This window comes from Ictidomys tridecemlineatus, chromosome X (genome assembly GCF_052094955.1).
Source record: "Ictidomys tridecemlineatus isolate mIctTri1 chromosome X, mIctTri1.hap1, whole genome shotgun sequence".
Lineage (NCBI taxonomy): Eukaryota > Metazoa > Chordata > Mammalia > Rodentia > Sciuridae > Ictidomys > Ictidomys tridecemlineatus.
In genome coordinates this window covers 95,785,890-95,811,576 of record NC_135493.1, presented here as the reverse complement: position 1 = coordinate 95,811,576, position 25,687 = coordinate 95,785,890, and the positions used below count along the sequence as shown (strand labels likewise).

The following is a 25,687-nucleotide window of genomic DNA, read 5'->3' as shown; positions in this document are numbered from 1 at the left end:
AGAGCTTCTCACTATAGTAACAACTATATTCCTTTTTGTATAGAGCTCAAATTTGCAATATATGTTTTTTGTAATAGCTATACCATGCTGTTAGACACTTTACCTCATGTTTGGTGAGCATGCTAAGGTTTCCCAAGCACTGTCTAAGTCATTTTATAAAAACTTTTGTTGGATAGATGAGGATTCTGAGGATCTCAAGTGACTCAATCAAGTTCACCATCAGTGACTGAGTCAGAGGTCACATTTGATCTTCAAACATCATTCTCTTCATTCTTTCTTTTACATCACATTGATTCCCTGTCTAGTGCTCGGATTTTACTAGGGATGTAACTGGAGGGACATCATGTTAAGCAAAATAAGCCAAACATAGAAAGACAAGTATCATGTTTTCTGTCAATGAGGAAACTAAACAAACAAGAAGATGGTCTAAATATAGGAGAGGGACTATGAGGGACTGGGAAGGGGGTTGTGGGGAAAAGGAAGGATGGACACAATAAAGCAGAATATATGCATGTATGGAAATATCCCATTAACTTATACAATTAATATGTGTTAATTATAATAATAAAAAGGAGTGTCAGGTATGTCAGGGAAGACTGAATGCCAAGGAGATACAAACAGGACACAGACACTCATGGTTTTATATTTTTCATGGCGTTCTTTGTGGTATCAGGACTTCATTTAAATGGTCAATGGATGGGATGAACCCTTTTTTCCACCTGTGAATCATTGGTTGTTACCCTATATACTCTATTTGTTCAGTCTTCTGTGTCTATTCAAAGCTTCTTCATTTGCTATAAAATCCTTTTAGATCCTTCCAATTTTGAAAATTCTCCAGTTCTTGCAATTCATTGAAGATCAGGACCACCTCCTTCAGAAAACCTATCTAATCCCTATCCTCTGATGGTGGAAGCTGATTGAGGGTCAAGCCAAGCTGGGGGATCTCATGTGGCCTGAAGAAGGGAGTAGGTAACAAACCCCTCTCCCTTAGTTAGGATGTACGGAGTCAAAGGACAGAGACAAAAGTTGTATCCCAGAGTCATTCCAAATGATGAACTCCAGATGGGAAGGGACTCATCTCTCATCACTATATTCCTCAGAGCCCACCCAGCACAGAAAAAAAATATGAATGAATGGAAGACAGAATAAACAAAGGGAACAAGGTAGGAAGTTAAACTAGGCAGTTGAAGCTGGATTACAGAAATCACGGAGGGGTCAACAAGAGCCCTTGGATGAATTCTGAGGATGGGCATCAAAGCCAATAAGGTAAATAGGCTCCAGAGATGGCTTAGTCAGTGAGAGAGCCTATCTTTTCAGATTTAGTGAAATTGCCTTTAATCTCAACTCACTTCAAGTGCAGCTACTAATTTCTATGGACAGCATCCATTTCCCTCAGTCCCCTCCAGCTTTGAGCTCCTACTTCCTTAGAATTAAGATTTGTGTGTTGTTTCAGCATCTCAGAAGTGGTACCCACGTTCTCTAGCTCAGAATACAAACACAGAAGACAAGAATGACTTCTCCCTGAGAACTGCTCATGCAAGTTGTTTGTGTGGTTAGCACAATTTGCTGACGATAACAAGGTGATGATATGCACTCTTCCCGTGGAAACATCCAATTTCCCTCCCTTGTATTACGTGAGCAATTTGACTTTTCTGAAACCTGTCCAACAACTGGCCTCGTTTTGCCTCTTTAAAGATGCTTTACTGTCTTTTCAAACAAAGCAGTCATCTATTCTACTTGGCACATTTACTTTCTAATGTCTCATCTCTGTGCCTTTAAAGTTGCTTCTTCCTGGAATATTCTTTTCCAGAATAGAATATTTGGCAAAGGTTCAGAAATTTGTCTTTCTCTTTATCTCACATCATTCTCCATGAGTAGAAGGGAATAGTGTCAAGATTTATTCCCCTGCTAACATCAATTATGGCATCACAACTATCCTTGTCCCTGAAGTGGCCATAGTTGGTTTTAAAATCACACTCATTTTTGTATTGTTCAGACTTCTAGAAAGTGCTTTCCTAGGTTGGGTAAGTCATATAAATTGGCCAGAAGAGGTGGCACCCACCCCTTTCCCTTCTTCCTAGCCTTCCACATCTTGGAACATTCCCCCTTCTCTGTGATGCAAGACAAATTTATCTGGACCGATCCTGTGGGATTGTATTATGGATGTTTATTTACAAATATTATCATCTTTATTGAAACGTAAACTTTGCAAAGGTCAGATCATTTCCTTTTCTGAAATTCTAGTCTAGCCCACTAAGACACAATACACTTTGGAAACATCTGATTTATATCTATGGATAAATGAATGAATGTGAAGGTGTGGATGGTCCCTTGGTGATCTGGAGAGACTGCTGGTGGGGAGGGAGGACGATATAATACTCCCTCCTCACTTCTACTGATGGTCCCAGTCCCATCCTGCTAGAACTAATAAGCAGCTATTTATTTATTGAAAACCTACTATGTGCAAGGAACAAGGGAAGCTTCAAGACAGATCTTTTTATCATACCTCTTTCCTATCTCTAGATTCTCCTCTCTCTCTCTCTCTCTCTCTCTCTCTCTCTCTCTCACACACACACACACACACACACACACACACACACACACACACACACCTTCCAAGCCACTTCTTTCTGTTTGCTTTTGTGGAAAGCCTGGGACAGAGAGGTAGGAAAGTGGAAATACTCAGGCTGTCACATCTACATCTGGGGTTCTGCACTGCCAGTTCACATTTTCTGAATGAGTTATTTCTATGTACCTTCACAGCAGCCAGCACCACAGTGCCTTGCATACATTATATGCTCAATAGGTACTTGTCAACTGATTTTATACAAGCATCTGACAGTATAAATATATTATGAAAAATGAGGAGGCTGGGCACTAAAAGAGTCAGGATTTTTTTTTCCCAAAAAATACACAGCAGTGGAATTAGGCTTAAAGTTCAAATGCTCTTGCACCCTGCCCTGTTGTATCTGTAACCAGAACAAACGGATAAGGTGGTTGAAGGGTGATTCAACCTTTGCCCCCTCTCTGCAATTGAAAGCATTCACAGCTTTGAGGTGGCTCCCACTGGCTGACTTGCTGTGGAGTTGTCAAGAGCATAGAGTTATTCTTTACACATCAAAAGAAGATGCTGTTTAATTTGAGGATCCTGTTCAACAATGCATCTCTTAGAAATGGTCACAATTTTGTGGTACGAAATTTTCGGTAAGTGACAGAGATTTGGGTCTGATTTAGGAACCATAGTGATAAATGAAATTGCACACTGCAGAGGAGTGCAGTTGCAAAATATCTCTTTCTGCAGAGTGTAACAGCATGGTCTAGCTTATGTGAGACAGCTGTCTCTAATTCCAGTGAAATTTTCATTTCTCAGTCTTTCTGTAATCAGATTTCATTGTGCACCGGGTTGGGGGAAGCTACCGGCAGCAGGTATAACAGACTAAATATTCTTGACATCTTCCATTTGTGTACATTTTAAACAAGCAACTGGCTGAAGGAAATGAGAGGAACTAATTTACACAGGGCCTTCAACTTGTATTTGGGTTTTCTGGAAAATAATACATCACTCTAGGGTGTTGGGACTAATCAGTTCCTTTTAAAAACAGACTACAAATAGCAACCCGGAAAATATTTACAAAGCTACAGTAAAGGACCCTTATATGTAATGAGGATAACTGTGTTTTTTTTTTGTTTATAAAATCCAAATTTGAAATTCATCTCTGAAATTGTTGGTGGCATGTGCAAAGGAGGTTGCCTACAATGAATTCATGATAAAAGCTTACATCCTGCTTGCAGCCATTGAGCATGTGGTTGAAGGTGACATGGAGGGTGGCGGTGGGGAAGAGGGAAGAGAGAGCAGGAAAATGAGTTAGCTGGGTAAGCAAGGCCATGAAGTACAGACACGAGTGCCAGGAAGCTTCTAGAGTATAATTGCCTGTTGACAATCAGAATTTCCTCAGAGCCTCTTTACACTCTAAACCAACCTCAAAAGAACCTCTCTGACTTCCTAAAGGAAGAAGGTTCTGGTGTGAAGTTTTCTCCTACTATTAGGAAGTGGACCTAATCTGACAGTGGCCCTGGGCCTCACTTCTCTGGATCACCTGACAGCTCTAGGTTCTCTGTACTCCACTGTTAGTTCTCCTTCTCCTTCTCCTTCTCCTTTTCCTCCTCCTTCTCCTTCTCCTCCTCCTTCTCCTCCTCCTTCTCCTTCTCCTTCTCCTCCTCCTCTCCTCAGCCTTATTTTTCTTTTTGGTACTGGGGATTGAACCCAGGGGCACTTTGCTACTTAGCCCCTTCTAATTATTTAATTTTGAGAAAGGTCTCTCTAAGTTGCTTAGGGTCTTGCTACATTTCTGAGGCTGACCTTGACTTGGCATCCTCCTGCCCCATCCTCCCAAATTGCTGGGATTACAGGCATCTGCTACTACGCCTGGCTAGCACCACTTCTTTGGTGAGGCTCTTGGAAGTCAAAATGGCATAGTGACTGATGATGTAAATTAAGCCCATAGTATTAGACTTAGGTGAGACTTCATAGCTATGGAATAATGCCTTCTCTTATTTTATAGAGAAGATCAATGAAACCCACAGAGATTATGGGGTTTACCAACTAATGCCAGAGTTAGGCCATATAATCCAAGAATCTGGAGAAAAACTCGGATTTAAAAGCCTAAAGAACTAAGTTCTAGGACTGGAACTAACTAGCTATATAACCTTAAATAAGTCATTAAACTAATCTGTAATGTTGCTTCCCCTACAAAATGGGAAAAGGATAATACTTGGCTCTGCCTACATTGCAAGGTAGTTCAATCATTAAGCCTACAAACATTAATTGAGCACCATTTCATGCCATGCCCTATGCAAGATGTTGGATATATAGTAGTAAATAAGGTAATAAGATATTTCATGCCGGGGCTGGGATTGTAGCTCAGTGGTAGAGCACCTGCCTTGCATGTGTGAGGCACTGGGTTTGATTCTCAACACCACACAAAAATAAATAAACAAGATAAAGTAATTGTGTCCATCTACAACTAAAAGAATACATTTAAAAAGATACTTCATTCCAGCCACATGAAGTCACAATCTAGTGATAATCAACGAGACAGTGTGTGAGACCTATAAAGTAATGTCCGTTGTTTCTTTATTATCTTATTCCAGTGAATTATATCAGATAAAAATTTTGTGATGGAATTTTATTCCATACTTTTAAAAAATTTTTTAAACAATGTTTAGTTGTTGATGAACCTTTATTTATTTTATTTATTTTTATGTGGTGCTGAGGATTGAACCCAGTGACTCACACATGTTAGGGAAGTGCTTTACCACTGAGCTACAACCCCAGCCCTTATTCCATAGTTTTTAACAAAGAAAAAAATTGTTGAGATGAAAATACTCTAATGAATGGATAACCAAAACTTGATACTTGTCCTCTTCTTGGAAAATTACAGTTGTTTGATTTTTTTAAACTATTCTTGCAGATTAAATTTGGCAAGTAGAATTTCTTCCAAATAACTGGGCCTTTTTTGAATATGCACTAATATTCTCTCTATATATCCAATTAGCTAGACTACATTTCTGAAAATCCTGGCTAGCTATCTTTCATAGTGAAGGAGACAAGGGCAAAATATGGCTAAAGCAAGCCAAATCTATACTTGCTGTTTGAAAATAAGAAAGCCTCAAGCCACCTAGGTTGTGAGAAATCCAATAGTACGTCTCCATTGAAAAAATAAGTTATCCTTGAAATGGTTTCAATACGGTGTTCTCATGTGGCACAGGTATTTTTCTTTCCTACTATTTTGTTTAGCCATACTACCTGCCAGCTAGATGAATTCAGAATTGCTGGTCTTTAATAAGACCTACACCTTTCATTAAAAAAAAAAAAACAAAACAACTCCCCTCAATGAGAGAGAAAAGCTCCTGGGCAATTTCGTGTTATATTTCTATTTTGATTTTCAGCCTTCCACCAAGATTTGGGTTCTTTGTGTTTTTTTCCCATCTCTTGGAGAAAGTGGAAGAACCTTGTTATGCAACATACCATATGAGTTTACCACTAGAGAGTAATGGGAAATAGGTGGTTAGGGTTTGGCAGTGCTACAAAAAAGAAATTGCACAGTTTTGAAGTGAGGAGCCATTTTGCCATGGACAAGATAAAATAACAGCTGAAGTGAGACTGTAACCATCTACACAGGCCCCTGGATCAATCATTTTTAGTCAATTAATTTTTCTTTTTTACAAAATCAATAAGATCAGACACCAAGACTGCTGAAAACATCCAATCCACAGGCTTTCTATCTCACAAACAAGGCTCTGGAGCCTGGCTGTGTTTGGATAATAGTGTCCTATGATTTGTTGCCTATTAGGGAAACCACTTAGAGCTTTTAAAGAAACCACTAAAAATCTTTTTCTTTATCAGAGAAGACCAATTTGTAAGCGCAGTTCAATTTCATCTCACAAATAGAAATTTCTTCAAAGAATATTGAGCTAAGCCACCAATTCTGTAGAGGTTATGGATTGGAGCTGGAGGTGACTGGTTTTCAGCTATTTCATTCCAGACCTCTATAAGGACTCACATAACTCATTATGTTCCCTTCATCCCACACACATGCCCATCTGTACACACATGGACATACAGATGAAGCAATTACAGACCTTCCATGCTCTTGTATAGAGGAGAGAAAACAGTGCTCTTTGATTATTCACATTTTATGTCAAAACTAAAATGAATGCCTTTTGAAAAAAACATACATCTTAACTTGACTTCAGAAAACCATGTAAGACATGATACTAGGACCAGAATAGAGACATGATGTTTCCTTTGGCCAACAGCCGAATTGTTTCCTAGTTTGTTGTTTTTAGCAATTTAACTAAGAAAAGAAGCCATGTATTTTTAAGCAGGTTCAGGTTTCCAGCCCTTTCATAATAAATCTACCTAAAGTAAGCCCTCATCTGATCTTTAAGTCTCAGAGAATTTCCACAAATTTAGAATATTAACAATCAAAGATATTTTAGAAACACCCTTTCACTCAGTTATTAATAATAATTTACATTTCATATGGATATTCTTTCCATGAGTAGAGAAGATTTCAAGTGAATTCTGCTTAAAAATGATTATAGCTGCTAAAAATAAAATTAATAATTTTAGAAAATATTTGTATCGTTTTATATATACATATATCCACGGAATCATTTCAAAAGTATTGTGAAAATAAACTTGCTTTCCCTTGCTTACTTTCTAATATACCTTTTTGAGAATGAGAGAAAGGGATGAGATTAAAAAGAACTGAGAACTGAGAAATATTGTGTTTATAAACATCATGAGTATTGTGGAAGACAAAGACATGGAGAAGCACTAATTTAGTTCATTTTCTCAGTTTTTTCAAATGGGCAATTGAGACCAGAGATGGCTGATGACCTTCCCAAGGTCATAGTTTATTCCTGCAACTGGGCCATAGTAGGTCATACTCAACTATTTAAAGCCACAGTTTTTTTCAATATGCTAACTTTGGTCCCTCCAAATTGATCAGATTGGTCAATCTACCCTTGCCTCTCCTTTTTTAGGTATGACCAGAATAACTCAAAAAAGTAAAAAAACAAGAAAATATGCCTTAAATCTTGCATTAATAAAAGGTTAAGAAAATATCAATTTCAGGCTTCAGGCCTTTTGGCCCTCTCTTATGACTCCAGAAGCTAAAGTCTTTATCTCAGATTCTCAAGGGAGTTCAGAATATCATTTGACACTGAAGTTTTTTCTATTCTGGCAAAGTCAGTATCTGACTGACCATATTTTACTCAAATCAAACACTTTCTTTTCCAACAAAATACAGTTATACCAGAGAACCCCTCCAAATTGGGGGATGGGAGTATCCCCCAATTTACCAGATTTGGAAAATGCAGACTGTAGCAATGAAAGGCTTCATTTTGCCAGTAGCAAATTCTCTTCCATTTTCTAACTAGGAAGATATTTGGGTAAAGCTAATTCAAGAATCTATTATTACCTTGGCTTAGCTTCTTAGCATTCAGTGATTTGAGGTTAAGAAATCTCTGTAATTACTTTTTCAAGGGGTAAAATTAATATAAAGAATGAGTCGTGCCTTTTTTTTTCAAAGGCTCTGGCTCTAGCCAGGCTGCAAATGACATTTTAAAAAATCTTTATTTTATTTTGTTTTTTGATTGACACATAATATTAGTACACATTTAAGAGGTACAGTGTGATATTTTGATTCATGTATATATTGGATAGTGATCAACTCAGGGTAATTAGCATATCCATCACCTTGACAGTTTTGATGGAAAATCTGTAAGTGGCTCCCATTGTTTTCCCAAAAGTTGTCTCCTCCTTATTATATGTGAGCTAAAGAATGATAATGTGCTGTAGGTCTGGTTTAGCAAGGCAATTGCTTATTTCTTTCTGGCTTACTTCTTATACACTCTGATATAAGAAGACCAAGCCTTTGATGGAAGGATAACATAGTGATTTGGGCCTTGGTTCTGGAGCTTGTGAGCCAGAGCAGGCTGTCTCTAATTGAGGCATGGAGTCTCTTTAGGAACTTAATGACCTTATGCCAGCAGCTGTGACTAATTCAAGTGTGCATTTATCATCAAAAAGCAAGAAAATTCTTGATACAGACCAGATAAAAAGAAGCCTGTATTAGAGGCATTTCTATGTGCTCCAATTGTAGAGCTCTAATTCTCTAATTTTTATTAACTTTGCAAAGAGGAGTGGCAGCTTCATTTTGGAGCCAAAGGGAGGTCTTTGAGGAGATAATAAACAGGATAGGAATTTAAAGTTGGACCATTGTGTTTGCTTTCCTTCCAGTGATAAATTTTCCTGGTTAGTTCTTGATATCTCTGAAAAACAACTCTTTCCCAAGCTAACATTTCCTGCCCCACCTCTTGGATAGAATGGAGGGAGGTGGTGATTACTCTAATGACTTTTCAACCATATAAACAGCATGGCCCCCTTCATCAGTAGAGCTACAGTTTTTTTAAAAGTTTTCTAGTTAATCACTCAAGTCCTCACACACTGGTGTGACAAAATGTACAGTATCCATCTCTCTACCATTTTTGTTCCCAAGAACCCTGAGGATTTATTCTATCCAAAAGGGGTTTGTCCATCACTATCACTGTACTTCACATTCAACCCTCACCACGCTGTGGGCAAATGCTGGTCCTACTTGGTCTTCTCACCAGTTTTTCGGGTTTGGGCACTTTATTCAAAGAAATGTTCTTAAGATACAAGGTTATAATGCTCTTGTTTCATGAATATATGTCCAACCCTTGTTCCCAGTAGGACAACTAATATATCAGACTAGTTGGGCTCTACAGCCTTTCATCTTTAGCAACACTCTAGGCCACGATCAATTGTCCTCCATGACTCTCTTATTGGTACCAGGAATTGAACCCAGGAGTTCTCAACCACTGAGCCACACACCCCAGCCATTTTTATTTTTTTCTTTTGAGACAGGGTCTTGCTAAGTTGCTTAGGGCCTTGCTAAATTGCTTGAGGCTGGCTTTGAACTTGAGATTCTCCTAACTTAGCCTCCCCAGCCACTGGGATTATAGGCGTGTGCCACTGTACCTGGCCCTCCATGACTCTTAAATCTGTGTTTAGCCTGGTTCACAGCCTATACTTGCTCTTGCTCAACTTGTTTTGAAGGTTCTTGGTGTCTTGGATCAGAATTTCGTTAAGACATTGAAAATCCATCATGGTAAATCTCTCTAAATTCATTCCCAGAAATCTACTGAATTTGGTGGTTCCAGAGACCTACTATCATTTTTTCATTCATTTACTTGAATTATTTATTGAGTGCCTACTCTATCTCAAGTACTATAATAAATACTGGGTATATATTAGTGAATAAAACAGGCAAAGTCCCTGACATCATGGATCATATAATCCAATAAGAAGTTTAAAAGTAAGCAACAGACAGACATATGAATATATATTAAAAACCATGACAAATGTTATGAACAAATTGAAGGTAAAATTAAGAACACTAAGCACTATTAGGGAAGGAATCTCAAAGGAGACAGTATTTAAACTCCCAGCCCAAAGAGAAGGAGTCAACCTTGGAGCTGAGAGAAGAGTGTTCTAGACAGAATAAATGATATATCAAAGTGTCCTGTGTTGAGAAAGTATTTGGAGTAAAGGCCGCCTTTCTCTTTCATGGTTCTAATATGCATGAATTTTAACCACCACAGTTTAGTTAATAGCACTAGTATCCCAAAAATACAGTTTAAATTTTTTTCCATTTTTTATTTGCTTTTTTCTTTTTTTTAAATTGATTTTAAAAATGACAGCAGAATGCATTACAATTCTTAATACACATATATACCACAATTTTTCATATCTCTGTATATAAAGCATGTTGACACCCAATTCGTGTCTTCATACATGTACTTTGGATAATGATGCCCATCACATTCCACCATCCTTACTAGTCCCCTGCCCACTCCCTTTCCCTCCCACCCCTCTGCCCTATCTAGAATTCGTCTATTCCTCTCATGCTCCCCCTCCCTACCCCAATATGAGTCAGCCTCCTTATTTCAGAGAAAACATTCAGCATTTGTTTTTTTGGGATTGGCAAACTTCACTTAGCATTATCTTTTCCATCACCATCTATTTACCTGCAAATGCCATGATTTTATTCTCTTTTATTGCTGAGTAAAATTTCATTGTGTATATATATGCCACTTTTTTAAAAAGTCCATAACTCTGCATCTAATAGAAGAAAAAATAGGCCCTAATCTCATCATGTGGAATTAGGCCCCAACTTCCTTAATAAGACTCCTATAGCACAAGAATTAAAACCAACAATCAATAAATTGGATGGAATCAAACTAAAAAGTTTCTTCTCAGGAAAAGAAACAATCTTTTTTTTTTAATTTTTATTTTTTTTATTGGTTGTTCACAACATTACAAAGCTCTTGACATATCATATTTCATACATTAGATTGAAGTGGGTTATGAACTCCCAATTTTACCCCAAAAGGAAACAATCTTTGAGGTGAAGAGAGAGCCTACATCCTGGGAGCAAATTTTTACCCCTCACACATCAGATAGAGCATTAATCTCTAGTGTATATAAAGAACTCAAAAAACTAAGCACCAAAAACACAAATAACCCAATCAACAAATGGGCCAAGGACCTGAACAGACACTTCTCATAAGAGGATATACAATCAACCAACAAATATATGAAAAAATGCTCAGCATCTCTAGCAATCAGAGAAATGCAAATCAAAACCACTCTAAGATATCATCTCATTCCAGTCAGAATGGCAGCCATTATGAAGACAAACAACAATAAGTGTTGGTGAGGATGTGGGGAAAAGGTACACTCATACATTGCTGGTGGGACTGCAAATTGGTGCAGCCAATATGGAAAGCAGTATGGAGATTCCTTGGAAATCTGGGAATAGAATCACCATTTGACCAGGTATCCCTTTCCTCCGTCTATACCCAAAGGACTTAAAAACAGCATACTACAGGGACACATCCATATCAATGTTTATAGCAGCAAAATTCACAATAGCTAAACTGTGGAGCCAACCTAGATGCCCTACAGTTCAAAATTTTATTACCATAAATTGTCAGTAATTATATAAAGTGAAATCTATATTGTTAGCTCTTCAGTCCACAAATCAGTATGCAAATAACAGATATGCATCATGATCAGTGACCAATCACATCACTTCTTTCAAGTCTCTTGGTAATTGGTCATTGCCTATCTGTTACTCAATTCACATACAGACAGCAAAGAGTGTAGTTGTGCAGCCTCCTTTTCTCCAAGTGATAAACCCATGGATGTTTTATGGAAATGGATAATCAAAAGAGGGAATTGCCAGCTGACAAGAAAGTTCAATAGAGAAATAAAATGTGATAGCACTGCAAGTTAAATTTGAATTGAATGTAGATAGAATTATGGAAGAAAAAGCTGATTGAGACATTGTCAACATTGCCTCTGTTTGGGAAGCACTAGATACACAGCCAGAGGAATTTAGTGAAGGCAAGACTATTGATGTAAATGCTGAAAATGGTTGTGATGAAAAGGATAGAGATGTCCCAGAGGATGTTATTCTTTGTGGATTAATAAGAATAAAGTGATTTTCTTCTCCTTCTTCTTCTTCTTCTTCAAAAAAAGATATCTTAGAGAAAGTGACAAAACACTTGACATTAAAGGAATTCTAAGAGATGTTATTAAACACTGAAAGTGCAAAGGATAAAATGTTGGAAGTTAGTTCAAACTGGGAATGGAATATGATAATTCACCAAAGCACAGAAAAGAAGCTTGCTCTATATGGTAAGTTTTATGATTAGGAGGCAAGCACTTTGCAAACTACCTCTGACAAGAGATTTTTTGCAAAAACATAAACTACTATAATTCTCAGTGTTTCTTTTAAAATTGTGGTGTAGCAAATATACATCAGTTTTACTTTTTATCACTTCCCTACACATTTGAATGGGCCATAAAAGAGTTTTGTATGCTTTAACAAAAATTTTTAAAATCATGGAATGAAGCTAGGCACAGTAGTACAGGCATGTAATCCCAGAGACTCAGGAGGCTGAGCAAAAGAATTTCAAGTTCAAGGCCAGCCTCAGCAACTTAGTAAGGCCCTGTCTCAAAATAAAAAAAATACAAAGAGCTGGGGGTGGTAAAGAGCCTCTGAGATCAATACCCAGTATCAAAAAAAAAAAAAAGTCATAGAATGATCATGATTTTCCCCACTATTAAGGTTGTTTTGCACAGTTTAAGATTTAATGGTTATTTATAGTCTCACACTACTATGCAAAGCCAAGACAGCCTACCTGTTTTTTTTTTAAAGCAAGCTTTGGAAGACATTATGCTTAGTGAAATAAGCCAGTTACAAAGACAAATATTCCATGATTTCATTTATATGATGTGTCTAAAATAGTCAAACTCATAGAATCAGGTGATACAATAGTGGTTGTCAGGATCTGGGGAGTGATAGGTATGGGGAGTGTTCAATGGATATATAAAGTTGCAGTTATGCAAAATGAGAAAATTCTAAAGATCTGTTGTACAACTTAGTGTCTATAGTTAGCAATATGGTATTGTACACTACAAAATTTGTTCGAATACCAGACTTCATGTTAAATGTTCTTTCTGAAAAACAAACAAAACCAAAAAAGGACACAAGGAAGCTTTGGTGGAGTGAGCTTATCTGTTACCTGTTTATGCTGGTGCAATCTCAGGGCAACAAGAGTGAGAGGAACATCATCAGAAGCCATTATCATGGAAGAGAGATTCTTCTGATCACATATACTCCCAGGAGAAGTATTTAAAATACAATTTTTGTTCTATATAAATTTGAATATCAAATTTGGCAAAAGTGAAAGATTCAATCAGGATGTTTGTTCTTTCTACCTTTGTACTTATATGCCTTCTGTCAGTGGACACAAAAATGGTTCTATCTCAAATATAATCCCAACAGCAGAATATAAATCTGAACCCTAAACACAAGCTTAACCCCACCTCCAACCCAGAAACTTCTCAAAGTGTGTAAGAAGAAATATAAAAAAGCCACAGAGATTTTATATCTCCTTCAATCTGTCTTTTATTTTCTAGCAGGGGAAGGGTAATAAGAACTGGAAGTTGGAGATTCTGAAGTAGTAAAGTTGGTTCTCCCTTTTTCTGTATCCTTTCATGAAAAGTGGGGAGAAAAGTTTAGATCCTTGAAATTTTACCTTTTCCTTTTTTATTTCTACTTGGATTTCTCTGAGGCTCAACAAGAACAACATAATTTTAAAATCTATGATATTATTTTAAATGAAACTTGGAATCCTGTGATAATTGAGAAGGAAGGTATATGACAAAATCCTACAGAAGATGAGAGTGGCAGAGAATATTGAATTCCTTATATTCAGTTTTCATGATATGGAAGACTTCACATGAACCAATATGGTGTAGCAAAGAAAACTACCATCATATTATTTCAGATAGGACCAAGAGATCTCCTGGAGAAGTGGAAAAATCTTAGAAACAAAAAGGTTGGTGTATCTCTTCAGTGACAGAGGAAATGTAATAATGTAATTGTCCACATCAAGAACTGGTGGGGGAGATTCCTGGTGATGATGGAACTCTCCAAAGGATCCCCCAGAGCAACCTGCCAGACAGAATCAGCCTCAAACCCCTAAACCAACACTAGATAGTCTGAACATAAGCTTAGAACAGAACTGGACTTTCTATTGGCTCTTAACTTCTCACCTTCCCTTGGCTTCACTTGGAGAAATGGATGGCAAGGACACACAGGAAACAGCTCATAGCCCTTCTTCCCCCATAGAGAAGGCCTGTTTGTATCAAGCATGAGTTAGAAGATAAAGGTGTCAACTTGCAGTAAAGTTCTTAAGCATTTTTAAAAAACCATTACTGTTATTACATTATTACATGTTATTTTACTTGTTATTTTACTGTTATTAACTCTTTGGGTTAATGTAATAAGCAGAGGTCTTCTTGTTTGTGAAAGTTACAAGAAAAGCTACAGGGTCCATTGTATTTTCATTCAGGAACAAAAAAACAAAACCCAGAGCCAAAAGAACAAGTCTTAAGAACACATTCGAAAGGGAGTTGTAGAGGGAGTGTGAAATGGTATCTACAGTGCATTACAAATTCTGCTTATACAGTCTAATAATTTTAATAATAATAGTTAAAATGTATAAAATGCATATTATATGCCAGACACTATCTGTTTTATATGTATTAAATGATTTCATCTTTGCAATAACCCTGTAAGATTATTATACTCATTTTGTCAGTGAGAACTTTAGGTACAGAGAGAAGTTAAGAAACTTGCCGGAAATTCCATGACTAGTAAGGGTCAAAGCTACTCGTATGGGCTATTTCAAGTGAATCATGTTTTGGTTTGGATATGAGGTGTCCCCAAAAAGCTTATGTTTAAGACAATGCAAGAAGGTCCAGAAGAGAAATGATTGTGTTATAAGAATCTTAACTCAAATTAGTGAATTAATACCTGATGGGATTAACTAAGTGGTAACTGAAGGTAGGTAGGGTGTGGCTGGAGGAGGTGAGCATTGGGGGTGTGCTTTTGGGGCATATATTTGTATCTGGAGAGTGGAGTCTCTCTACTTTCTGATCATCACGTGAGCTGCTTCCCTCTGCCACACTCTTCTGCCATGATGTTCTGCCTCGCCTTGAGCCCGGAGGAATAGAGCTGGCTATCTATGGACTGAGACATCTGAAACCATGAGCCCCCAAATAAACTTTCCTTCTCTAAAATTGTCCTTGTCAGGTCCTTTAGTCACAGAAGCAAAAAAAGCTGACTAAAACAAATCAGAATCCAATTTCTTTCCTCAAATTCTTCTTTTCTTTCAACCATTCAAAGTACTTTTCTTTCAACCATCCAAAGTACTGGATATCTAAAATATAAATCATGGCCATATCAGTTTCAAAACACTAACACTTTGTAGGCACACACCAGACTACAATGAGCATTGTCATATTTTGTTTGAAGAATAGAAAAACAGACCACTGTACAACATGTTTTTTTTTTTCTTAAGTCAATTTTTCTCTTCTTTTTCTTCTTTTATAGGTGTGGACAACCGCTACAAAATGAAGTACGGCTAAAGGGTCGTGACCTTCTGACTCTAAAGGACTTTACAGGAGAAGAAATCAAGTACATGCTGTGGCTATCAGCAGATCTGAAATTCAGAATAAAACAGAAAGGAGAAGTACGTAACATTTGCTTTTTACATTCCATTAATGTAATCAGCCTTTTCAAAGGCAATCTTCCCAAAGAAAGAGGGAAAATAAAATACATTAAAATTCCTTAACAGTAGCTAAGTAATGAAACCTCACAGTCAAGGTAATTGATTATCACTGAGTGTACAGGCATATAAAAAGCATAAAAATCAGTTATTCTATGACAAGTCATTGCAATTCTTTCATGTGGAATGCTGAAATTCATTATTAACTGGATCAGAACCTAAGGAACCATTTGTCTGGAAAGATTTTATTTTTACACCTTTTTTTCTGTGTATTTTCTATCAAGTTAAAAATAAGGATGGTTTATTTTTTTCTGGCAATAAATTCCAGTTCTAGATGCATATCAGATGTAAGATCATTAGGATAATATTTTAAAATTCTCAACAATGTGATGGTGTTTAAAAAGCATTAGATTAGCAAAGAAACAATTAAATGGTAGCCAAGTAGGGAAAGAGATGGGATATGGTGCTTAGCTATAAGCATTATTCTGCATTTTGAGCAATTTATGTTTGAAACACAGTTAATTAATGCAGTGGTTTCATTTAGGCTGCTTAATTGTGAAAGCATTTTTGTATTCCAAGCTTGTTCAAAAGCTTTCTAAAGAGCTTGTTTCAGGTTGATAAAGTTCGACACAACCTTGATTTTCTTATCTAGTTGGCTAGCTCTCCAAGCTTCAATGTACAAACAGGGGACGGGAGTGACTCCAGCTGCTGTGGGTTGGTGTTCCTATGGAACCCTTGAAATGAAGAGAAAAGGTGTCCCTAGATCCCAGGCCTTTGTTCTTCACAGTCTGTACATGAGGAAGGTTAGCTGGCAGAAATCTGTTTGTTGTAGAATTTATCCTATCAGGAAATCCATCAACAGGAGAGGAAGGAGGAAGAGCTCCACCCCACACCCAAACTCTCCAGATTGTTTTCAAGTGACTTCCAGAAACAAAGCCTTTGTATTCCCACGAGAATGTGAGATGAGCGTCTAGCTGAAAATCCGAGGCTTTCACTACTGACCTAAGCATGAGTCTTAGTGCTTAGTGATCTAGTAGCTTATTCCCAACTGAGAAAACACCACAGAACCAAATATTTTCAAGGTCATTAACAATTGAATGGGGATTTCAACAGGGTTAAGTATGACGATGGTTCCAATATGAAATATCATTATACTTTGGAACAAATGCCCAGGTTGAACCCATAATAATTAATATTGCTTTCCTAATTACATGTCAATAAGCTGTGGGAGTAACTATTCCCTTCCCCCATTTGTATTGAAAAAGAAAAAAAACTGCTTTAAATTCACTTTTTAAACAATACTGTGAATATTTATTTGGAAGTGGTGATTAATTATTCTATATTTCTAGTAGTGTAAACAATAAGTTTTGAAACATAATCCTCCATGTTGGATAGGAAATATATTTTGCATTTTAATTATATTTTGTCCTTGATTTTCAGTATTTGCCTTTATTGCAAGGGAAGTCCTTAGGCATGATTTTTGAGAAAAGAAGTACTCGAACAAGATTGTCCACAGAAACAGGTGAGTCCACTGAAGAACTTCCATTTGTGTTAAAGAGGACTTAAACCCACTTGTTGTCCAGTAAGGACTTGGGAGTCTAAGTCAGTGGGAGAGTTTGTTTGCCTCTTTAGCAACCACAAATAGCAAACATTTTCACTGGGAGCAGTAGTGTAAGCCCATGAATGCTTCTTCCAATTCTCATAAAAAACTGTGAGCAGAAAGATTAGCTTCATCTCTTGGAATTCCATGACGATTTGAGTACAAGTCCAACACAACTCTTCATGTTGAGGGCAAAATGTAGATGGATGCAAAATCTCAGGTCTTAAACTCATGTGAGTAACTGATGTGTTCATTTTTATGACACATGAAGAACTTTTTCTTGTGTGTCCCATTTCTGCTGGTGGGTGCAAATGATCTCTGCCACATTAGGCAATCCTTAGTTGTTTTAGGGTTTTCTTTGTCAATTTCAGATCTTCTCTCCCTACAGGCAGGGCTAATCCTGGAGGGTATCTGAATGTCAAGATATCTAGGGATCTGATTCTTGGTCATCAGAATTTCATCATCAAATGTCTATGTTAGAGTCTGCTGGGACTTCTATATTTCTGTTGGATCCTGGCAATCTCTAATTTACTGCAGGGTTTGCTTCACTCTAATCAAAAGACTGAATATATCTTTGTTTGGTTCTCTATCCAAGCTACAATGGGCACAGAGATACTGCAAGGTTGTCTGTGCTCTATTGTTCTTTCCACAAGCTGGGTGCCAGGGAGATTTTTTTTTTTTTTTTGCAGATGGGTACCAGGGATTGAACTCATGGGCACTTGACCACCAAGCCCCCATCCCCAGCCATATTTTGTATTTAAATTTAGAGACAGGGTCTCACTAAGTTGCTTAGTGCCTCACCATTGCTGAGGCTGGCTTTGAACTCGTGATCCTCCTGCCTTAGCCTCCCAAGCCACTGGGATTCAGGCGTGTGCCACCATACCCAGCCAGAGAGCTTTTGAACTGTCACTCCTTTGTAGAGCTCTGTTTTAAAAGCAAGAAACAGTTGTTTTCAGTTCTGGGGTTCTTCAAACTCATCTGAGATTTCTATCATGTTCCATACCCTTTGGAAATTGGCCTGGGGAACACACATCTGGTATAGTGTCAATTCTATTTCAGTTGCTTCCTCTCTCTTACTCCCCTTTGGGTTCCCAGTGTTGAAGGCCAGGTGATAAAACAGGAGAAAAAACTGGTTCTAACTAGCCATGTGTTTTTCCAAATCTATTGTTTGTGCCTAGAGTTCCAGGCTGTGAAACTCAAATTTTCTCATTTTTTTCTAAAGCTATTATCTCTGTGATGAGTTTCAAAAAGCCTATTTTGACACTTATAAGCCATGAATTGCCTCTTTCTTTCTCTCTGTATTTCTGCTCCATCAGACTTCCCTTAAATCAATAATATGACTGCTTAAATGGACTATCAGACAAGGTTGAGGAGGAAATATCAAAAACAAAAACATATCAGCTGGGCTGGGGTTGTGGCTCAGTGGTAAACCATTTGACTAGCACATGTGAAGCACTGCATCTGATCCTCAGCACCACATAAAAAATAAATACATTAGACTGGGTTTGTGGCTCAGTGGTGGAGTGCTTGCCTAGCATGTGTGAGGCACTGGGTTCAATTCTCAGCACCACTTATAAATAAAGAAATAAAATAAAGGCACATAAACAACTAAAAATATTAAAATAAATAAATAAATGCATACATAAAATGAAGGTATTATGTCCATCTACAACTAAAAATAATTTTTTAAAATATCAGCTGGTTCTTTTAGTATCTTATCCTACTTTATAAGCACCAGAGCTTTCTAGAGCTTAGATGTAAACCACTACTGTACTACATGTGATTTTTGCCTTCCTTGTAATGAATGATCAATAATGAAATTCACCAAATAGATAACAAAAATGTTTATTATCTAGGGGGATTAAGTGACTTCTCAGTTCACTCAATTAATACAAATAGCACCAGAATTCAAATATCAAACCCACTTTTCTTATTACTGCAATCCCTTTGCTCCCTGAGAGAAGGAAGCTGGAAGAGGAGAAACATATAAGTTTCTCAATCAATAGTTCTCAAATTCTGCTCCCTTCTGACACCAGTCTTTTATGAGTTGAGCTGAATTTTATTTCATCTTTTTAAAAATTTTAGCATTACAAATTAAAACTACACTGAGATCCCATCTCATTACAGTCAGAATGGCAATTATCAAGGATACAAGTAGGGCTGGGGTTGTGGCTCAGTGGTACAGTGCCCACCTAGCACATGTGAGGCACTGGGTTCAATCCTTAGCACCACATAAAAATGAAATAAAGATATTGTGTGCCCACCTACAACTAAAAATCCATATTAAAAAAGAATACAAGTAACAATAAATTTTGGTGAGGATGTGGGGAAAAAGTTTCACTTATACATAGCTGGTGGGACTGAAAATTGGTGCAACTACTCTGGAAAGCAGTGTGGAGATTCCTCAGAAAACTTGGAATGGAACCACCATTTGATCCAGTTATCTCATTCCTCCCTCTATACCTAAAGTACTTAAATTCAGCATACTACAGTGATGTAATGGATCAATGTTTATAGTGGCTCAATTCACAATACCCAAGCTATAGAACCAACCTAGGTACCCTTTACCAGATGAATGGATAAAGAAAATACAGTGGAATATTACTCAGTCATAAAGAAGGATGAAATTATGGCATTTGCTGGTAAATGGATGGAACTGAAGATTATCATGCTAAGTGAAATAAGCCAGTCCCAAAAAACTAATGGCTGAATGTTCTCTCTGATATGTGGATGCTAATTCACAACAAGGGAAGGAAGAGAGGGGAAGAACAGAAGTTCATTGGATTAGACAAAGGGGAATGAAGGGAAGGAAGAGGGGATGGGAATAGGAAAGATACTTAAATGAATTGGACATAACTTTCCTATGTTCTTATATAAATACACAAATAATGAAACTCCACATCATGTACAACCACAAGAATGGGATCCTAATTAGAATAAGTTATACTCCATGTATGTATAGCATGTCAAAATACACTCTACTGTCAACTATAACTAAACAGAACAAAATTTAATAGCAAAAAAAATTAGCATTAGTCCTTAACACAGGTGGTCTTCTTGGAAGCCGCCAAAAGAACTGTTGAATAGAATTTTGAGTTGATAGATTGACTGAAATGGACTTTTCTTTGTTGTTTGTGTTTCTACCACTTTTCTCTGTTCAACTGTTATGTTTAATATCAAAATGTCCCTGAAGAATTGATCAATTTCACCATTCACAATAATATGGTAGTTAAGCTATGAATGAAAACAAGAGCGAGGATTTAACATGGTTTTGTATGTAGACTTTGTGCCAAGTGCTCTATATTAATTGCATGGATTATCTTGCTTAATCCTCACAACAACTTTATGAGGGCAAGACCATTAATGAAAACAGGCTGCAATGGATTCAGGAAATGACCAATGGAGACATAGTTAATGAACAACAGGCCCAGGATTGGAAGCTATTATTAAATGTATTTTTTTTAAATATCCAGTTTAATTCAGGCATGTAATGGTCATGTTTTGTTCTAGTAAGTTTTTTTTTTCTACAAATGGCATTAAGCCTTTTGTTAAATGATGGCTTTCTCTAAAGAGGTGTTATAAAACCTGCACATAACTGCAAACCATCACAATAAATATACGAGGGATGTTTGTCCCTTAAAACTTAGGGTTCACAGAGTATTTGTTATTATCCTCAATAAGTACCTGTGGGTCTAATTGCTTATGGCATGCTGCCCAACTTGGTAGTAGAACAACCTGGCAGAGTGAGAAGCTGCTCAAAAGCTTATGGAAATCATAATCATGGTAGAGCATTTCTTTGTGTTTGTGCATCCCAATAGTTGTCATTCAGTATGATTTTTTCAACAGATAGAACAGGTCCGACCTGTTTCATTGGTGTTTAGAATGAAAATAAGATGTAATTAACTGTCTATTACTTCCCTCAGAATTGTACCAACCCCTAGGATGGGGTGATCCTCACATGATGGTCCTTGAGGATTCCATCTCAAGCTGGACAGTCAGAGATCCAGGGGCCAGGAATGTAGCTTAGTGGAGAGTGCTAGTCTAGCATGTGTGCGGTCTGGGGTTCCATCCCCAGCACCACAAACAAACAAAACAGCACAGATATTTTGGGGAATATAATAAAATTCTCTACTCAATTTAAACCATATTAATTGTTTATGTAACATGTTCATTAAAATGTAACATGTCAGCCAGGCACAGTGGCACCCTCCTGTAATCCCAGCAGTTTGGGTGGCTGAGGCAGGAGGATCAGGAGTTCAAAGCCAGCCTCAGCAATTTAGCAAGGACCTAAGCAACTCAGTGAGACCCTGTCTCAAAATAGAAAATGAAAAGGGCTGGGGATGTGGCTTAGTGGTTAAGTGCCCCTGGGTTCAATCCCTGGTACCATAAATAAATAAATAAATAAATAAATAAATAAATAAAATGTAACATGTCTATAGAAAAACACACAAATCATTAAGTGTACATGTACTTCAATGAATTCTTATAGTGAATTCACTGTTGTCACTAATACACAGGTATAGAAATAGACTATTATTAAGTACACCCAGAAGCCCTCTCCTCCCACCTTGTATTTCCTTCCACTTGCCCCATCCAAGGGTAAACATTATCCTGGCTTCTAATGCAGATTAGTTTTGCAACTTCATGTAAATGGAGTCATTCAGCACGTATGCTTTGAGTCTGGCTTCTTTCAGCATTTGTGTTTGTGAGGTGTGTCCTTGTTGCTGTGTGTGCTTGGAGCTCTTTCCCTCCTCATCGGCTCTTGTGTATACCTCCCTGGCCAACCAGGCAATTCTCCTGTGTGTCTGATGATTATATTCTTTTATTCCAAATTAATTGAGCTGATGGACAGATACATTTATTAATCTCAGGAAGTGCAGTAGCTGATAGAAAAATGCACAGGGCATTTTAAGAGTGGTTCTTTTCATCATTTAACAGATATGATTCACTTTCAAGGTGAAATAGAAGTTGGTGCCTTAGCAGCTGTTTCAAGTTCATCATCTTTGAAAAGAGGCTAATACGAAAATTGTGATACTATTCTGCAGCTATGAAAGTCAAGCACAGAGAAGTTAGTAAGACCCTGTCTTAAACAAATAAGCAAAAAATCTGGGAGTTTGGCTCAGTGGTAAAGTGCCCTGGGTTAAATCTCCAGTCCAAAAAAAAAAGGTTATTGGTTATAATCATCATTAAACTCAAGTATCTCACTTCAGAGATAATAGAAATTTGTTTATTTTTTCGCATTAACAAGATGAGGGAGAATTTGCCAATGTGGAAAATGAGCCCTTTCTCCCAAGTCCTTCCTTCTTTTCATTCAAGGAGTGTTTCTTGAGCACTTACTATCCACCAGTATTTATTTTAAGTGCTTGAGTAAAAGATACATGAGTAAGCAAAACAGGAAATTCCCCACATTTGTGGAGCTTGCCTTCTAATGTATACACAGACAACAGACATAAGAAATAAATGCTTGATATAATGTGTTGGAAGGTGATAAGTGCTCTCAGCAAGCAGAAGATTGTGCCCAGAACTGAGTGGGAAATGTATGCCATTATTGGGACTTTGGTTTTTACTCTGAGTGAAATATGGGCTCATTGGAGAGTTTTGAACAAAGGAGGAACAAGATCTAATTTGCACTTTAAAAGATCACTTTGATTGCTCTGTTGAGAATAGGCCTTAGGGAAGGGGGGTTTGTAGAAACAAGATACAACAGAGAGGGGAGAGGGAGGGACTGGAGCCAGGGTATTGGTATTGAGAGGGGTAAGAGGGGCACATTCTAGATATGTTTGGAAGGGAGAGCCATCAAGATGACTTATGAGGGGCTGGGGTTGTGGCTCAGTGTTAGAGCACTTGCCTAGTGTGTGAGGCACTGGGTTCAATCCTTAGCACCACATAAAAATACATAAATAAATCAAAGGTATCATGTCCACTAAAATTTTTTGGAAAAAAAAGGTGATTTATGAATTTGACAGAAGAGTGATATCTAGAATGACTTCAAGATTTCTTCCTGAGCAACTTGAAAACTGCCGCTGAGGCAGATTGAAAGAGGAAGGTCAGGAGTTCAGTTTGGGGTGTATTGAGTTTGAGATGTTTATCAGATTTACAAAGAAAGGTGTTGAAAAGGCAGTTGGATACTGAGTCTGGAGTTTTGGAGTGAGATCTGGCTAAGAGAAATTTGGAAGTCATCAGTATATAGAGGGCATTTAAGTCCATGGGACTGGATACTGGATTTGAAATTTTTGCTAGTGCTAAAGCAAGGAACACCTGCATTTTCCTAGAATACCCAGATGTAGGGCAGAAGAGGAAGGTGGAAAGGTGAGCTTGAACACTTTCAGGAGTCAAAAGTCAAAAATGGCATCAGACTCTTTATTACTGGACCTATGGCAAGTAGGACCATTTGGGTGTTTCATATTCTCTAATTCTACTTAGAACCTGGCACATCTAATCTACAAGGGATCTCAGGACTTTAGTCATTTTCCAGAAGAAAAAACATCTGAGTACAGTTTCACTATGTTGTCCTGTTCCTGTAGATCACAATGTGGGCAGGCTCAGAGGGGAGCTCCCCTACAGGGATTATAAAACAATCTTCCACAATTTTTTATATTCTTTGATTCTCAGAACCCCTGTCTATAAAATTCTTATAACAGCATATACTATGCACTTTATCAGAGCAGAGGATTCAGTAGAAGGATGTTTATAAAACTCTCGCACATGACTGTGTTCTGTGAATAATTATTGCAAGTATCAGAACATGGTGGCCTCTGGATGAAAAACATTTGGTTTGGATTTATTTTAGGGAGAACTTTTAAGTATAAAATAGGTAGAATATAATTATTTCATTTTTATACAGTGACGGAAACAATGACAAGTTTTCAAATGAATAGAAAAATAGAAACATTACCAGAGGGAGCATACTAATACTCTTTTTATAATCTAACAATTGCCAATATACTGCTGTCTTTTATTTATTTTTTTATTGCTGAAATCTTTTTGATTTTTTTTTTAGTTGTAGATGGACCAATACCTTTATTTATTTATTTATGGTTTTTTTGAGGGGGGGGGGTACCAGGGATTGAACCCAGGGGCATTTGACCACTGAGCTACATCCCCAGGCCTATTTTGTATTTTATTTAGAGACAGGGATTCACTGACTTGCTTAGCACCTCACTGTTGCTGAGGCTGGTTTTGAACTCGAAATCCTCCTGCCTCAGCTTCCCAAGGTGCTAGGATTACAGGCAAGCGCCACTGTGCCCGGCAATTTTATTTATTTATTTTTATGTGGTGCTGAGGATCGAATCCAGGGCCTCACACATGCTAGGCAAGCGCTCTATCACTGAGCTACAACCCCAGTCCACTGCTAAAATATTTTAAATTGAATTAAAAGTACAATATTTTTATCCCCGAATACATCAATTTGCATCTTTTTAAAAACAAAGGATATTTTACTATATAGCTATATCATTACTTACATAAGAAAAATAATGATTCCTTAATATCATTTAATACCAGTTCATTTTCAAATTACATTATTCTAATTTTGTTAAGGCATCAGAGGAGAATTTCATAAGTCCTTGAGTCAAATTCTCATTTGTGGGTCTAAAACAAACTCCTCATCTCTGGTGTGGGGCTGTGGCTCAGTGGCAGAGCACTTGCCTAGCACGTGTGAGGGCCTGGGTTCAATCCTTAGCACCACAAATAAATAAATAAATAAATAAATAAATAAATAAATAAATAAATAAATAAATAAATAAATAAATAAATAAATAAAATTGTTAAAAAAAAAACTCCTCACCTCCTCCAATTCACTATGCAATTAATGATTTCCTCCTCTTTCATGGAAAACAGATGGGATTATCAAACTGTGACTGTTGCATATTTCCCAAAAGATAAATTAGGCACAATGTAGTATGAAAGGAAAAGTAATATTTGCAAAATACCTCAGACAATTTTCTATCTTGTAATTATGCTTATTTGCCTTTAATTATGTTTTGGAGGAAGTCTGCCCGTTGAACCTGTCTCCAATGAGATAGCAATGTTCTGGCTGGATGTCACCATCTCCCACAGTTTTGCCCCAGAGGAAGAGACAAAAGGCTCTGCTTGTGCCTGCAAGTTTAGCTGTGACTTGGAGCAGAGTCCTGTGTGTAGCATTCTCTTCAAAACAATAGAATGTGTTACAAGGGCAGAACAGGGTGGGAGCCATCCTCACCTGCTCAGGTATCCACAATACTCTCTCAATGCAAGGGTGATTGAAAAAGCAGTGAGCATAATGTGTGAATGGAACTTCACAAGAAAATGTGAATGTCTTCATTAGAAAATGTAGAAATCAGTAAAGTGACCCTTTAACACTTAGTGACT

The 25,687-nt window shown here is 37.3% G+C and overlaps 1 protein-coding gene across 1 annotated transcript in view; it reads left to right on the top strand.

The window, feature by feature from the left end:
* Window positions 1-2,992: 2,992 nt before the first annotated feature.
* The window catches only part of Otc (ornithine transcarbamylase), a 56,322-nt gene continuing 33,627 nt past the window's right edge, over window positions 2,993-25,687 (top strand). The window contains exons 1-3 of the mRNA XM_005323964.3: window positions 2,993-3,204; window positions 15,564-15,702; window positions 17,179-17,260. Coding sequence (XP_005324021.2) covers window positions 3,128-3,204; window positions 15,564-15,702; window positions 17,179-17,260 — 298 coding nt within the window. The 5' untranslated portion in view covers window positions 2,993-3,127. The remainder of the gene's footprint in view (window positions 3,205-15,563; window positions 15,703-17,178; window positions 17,261-25,687) is intronic.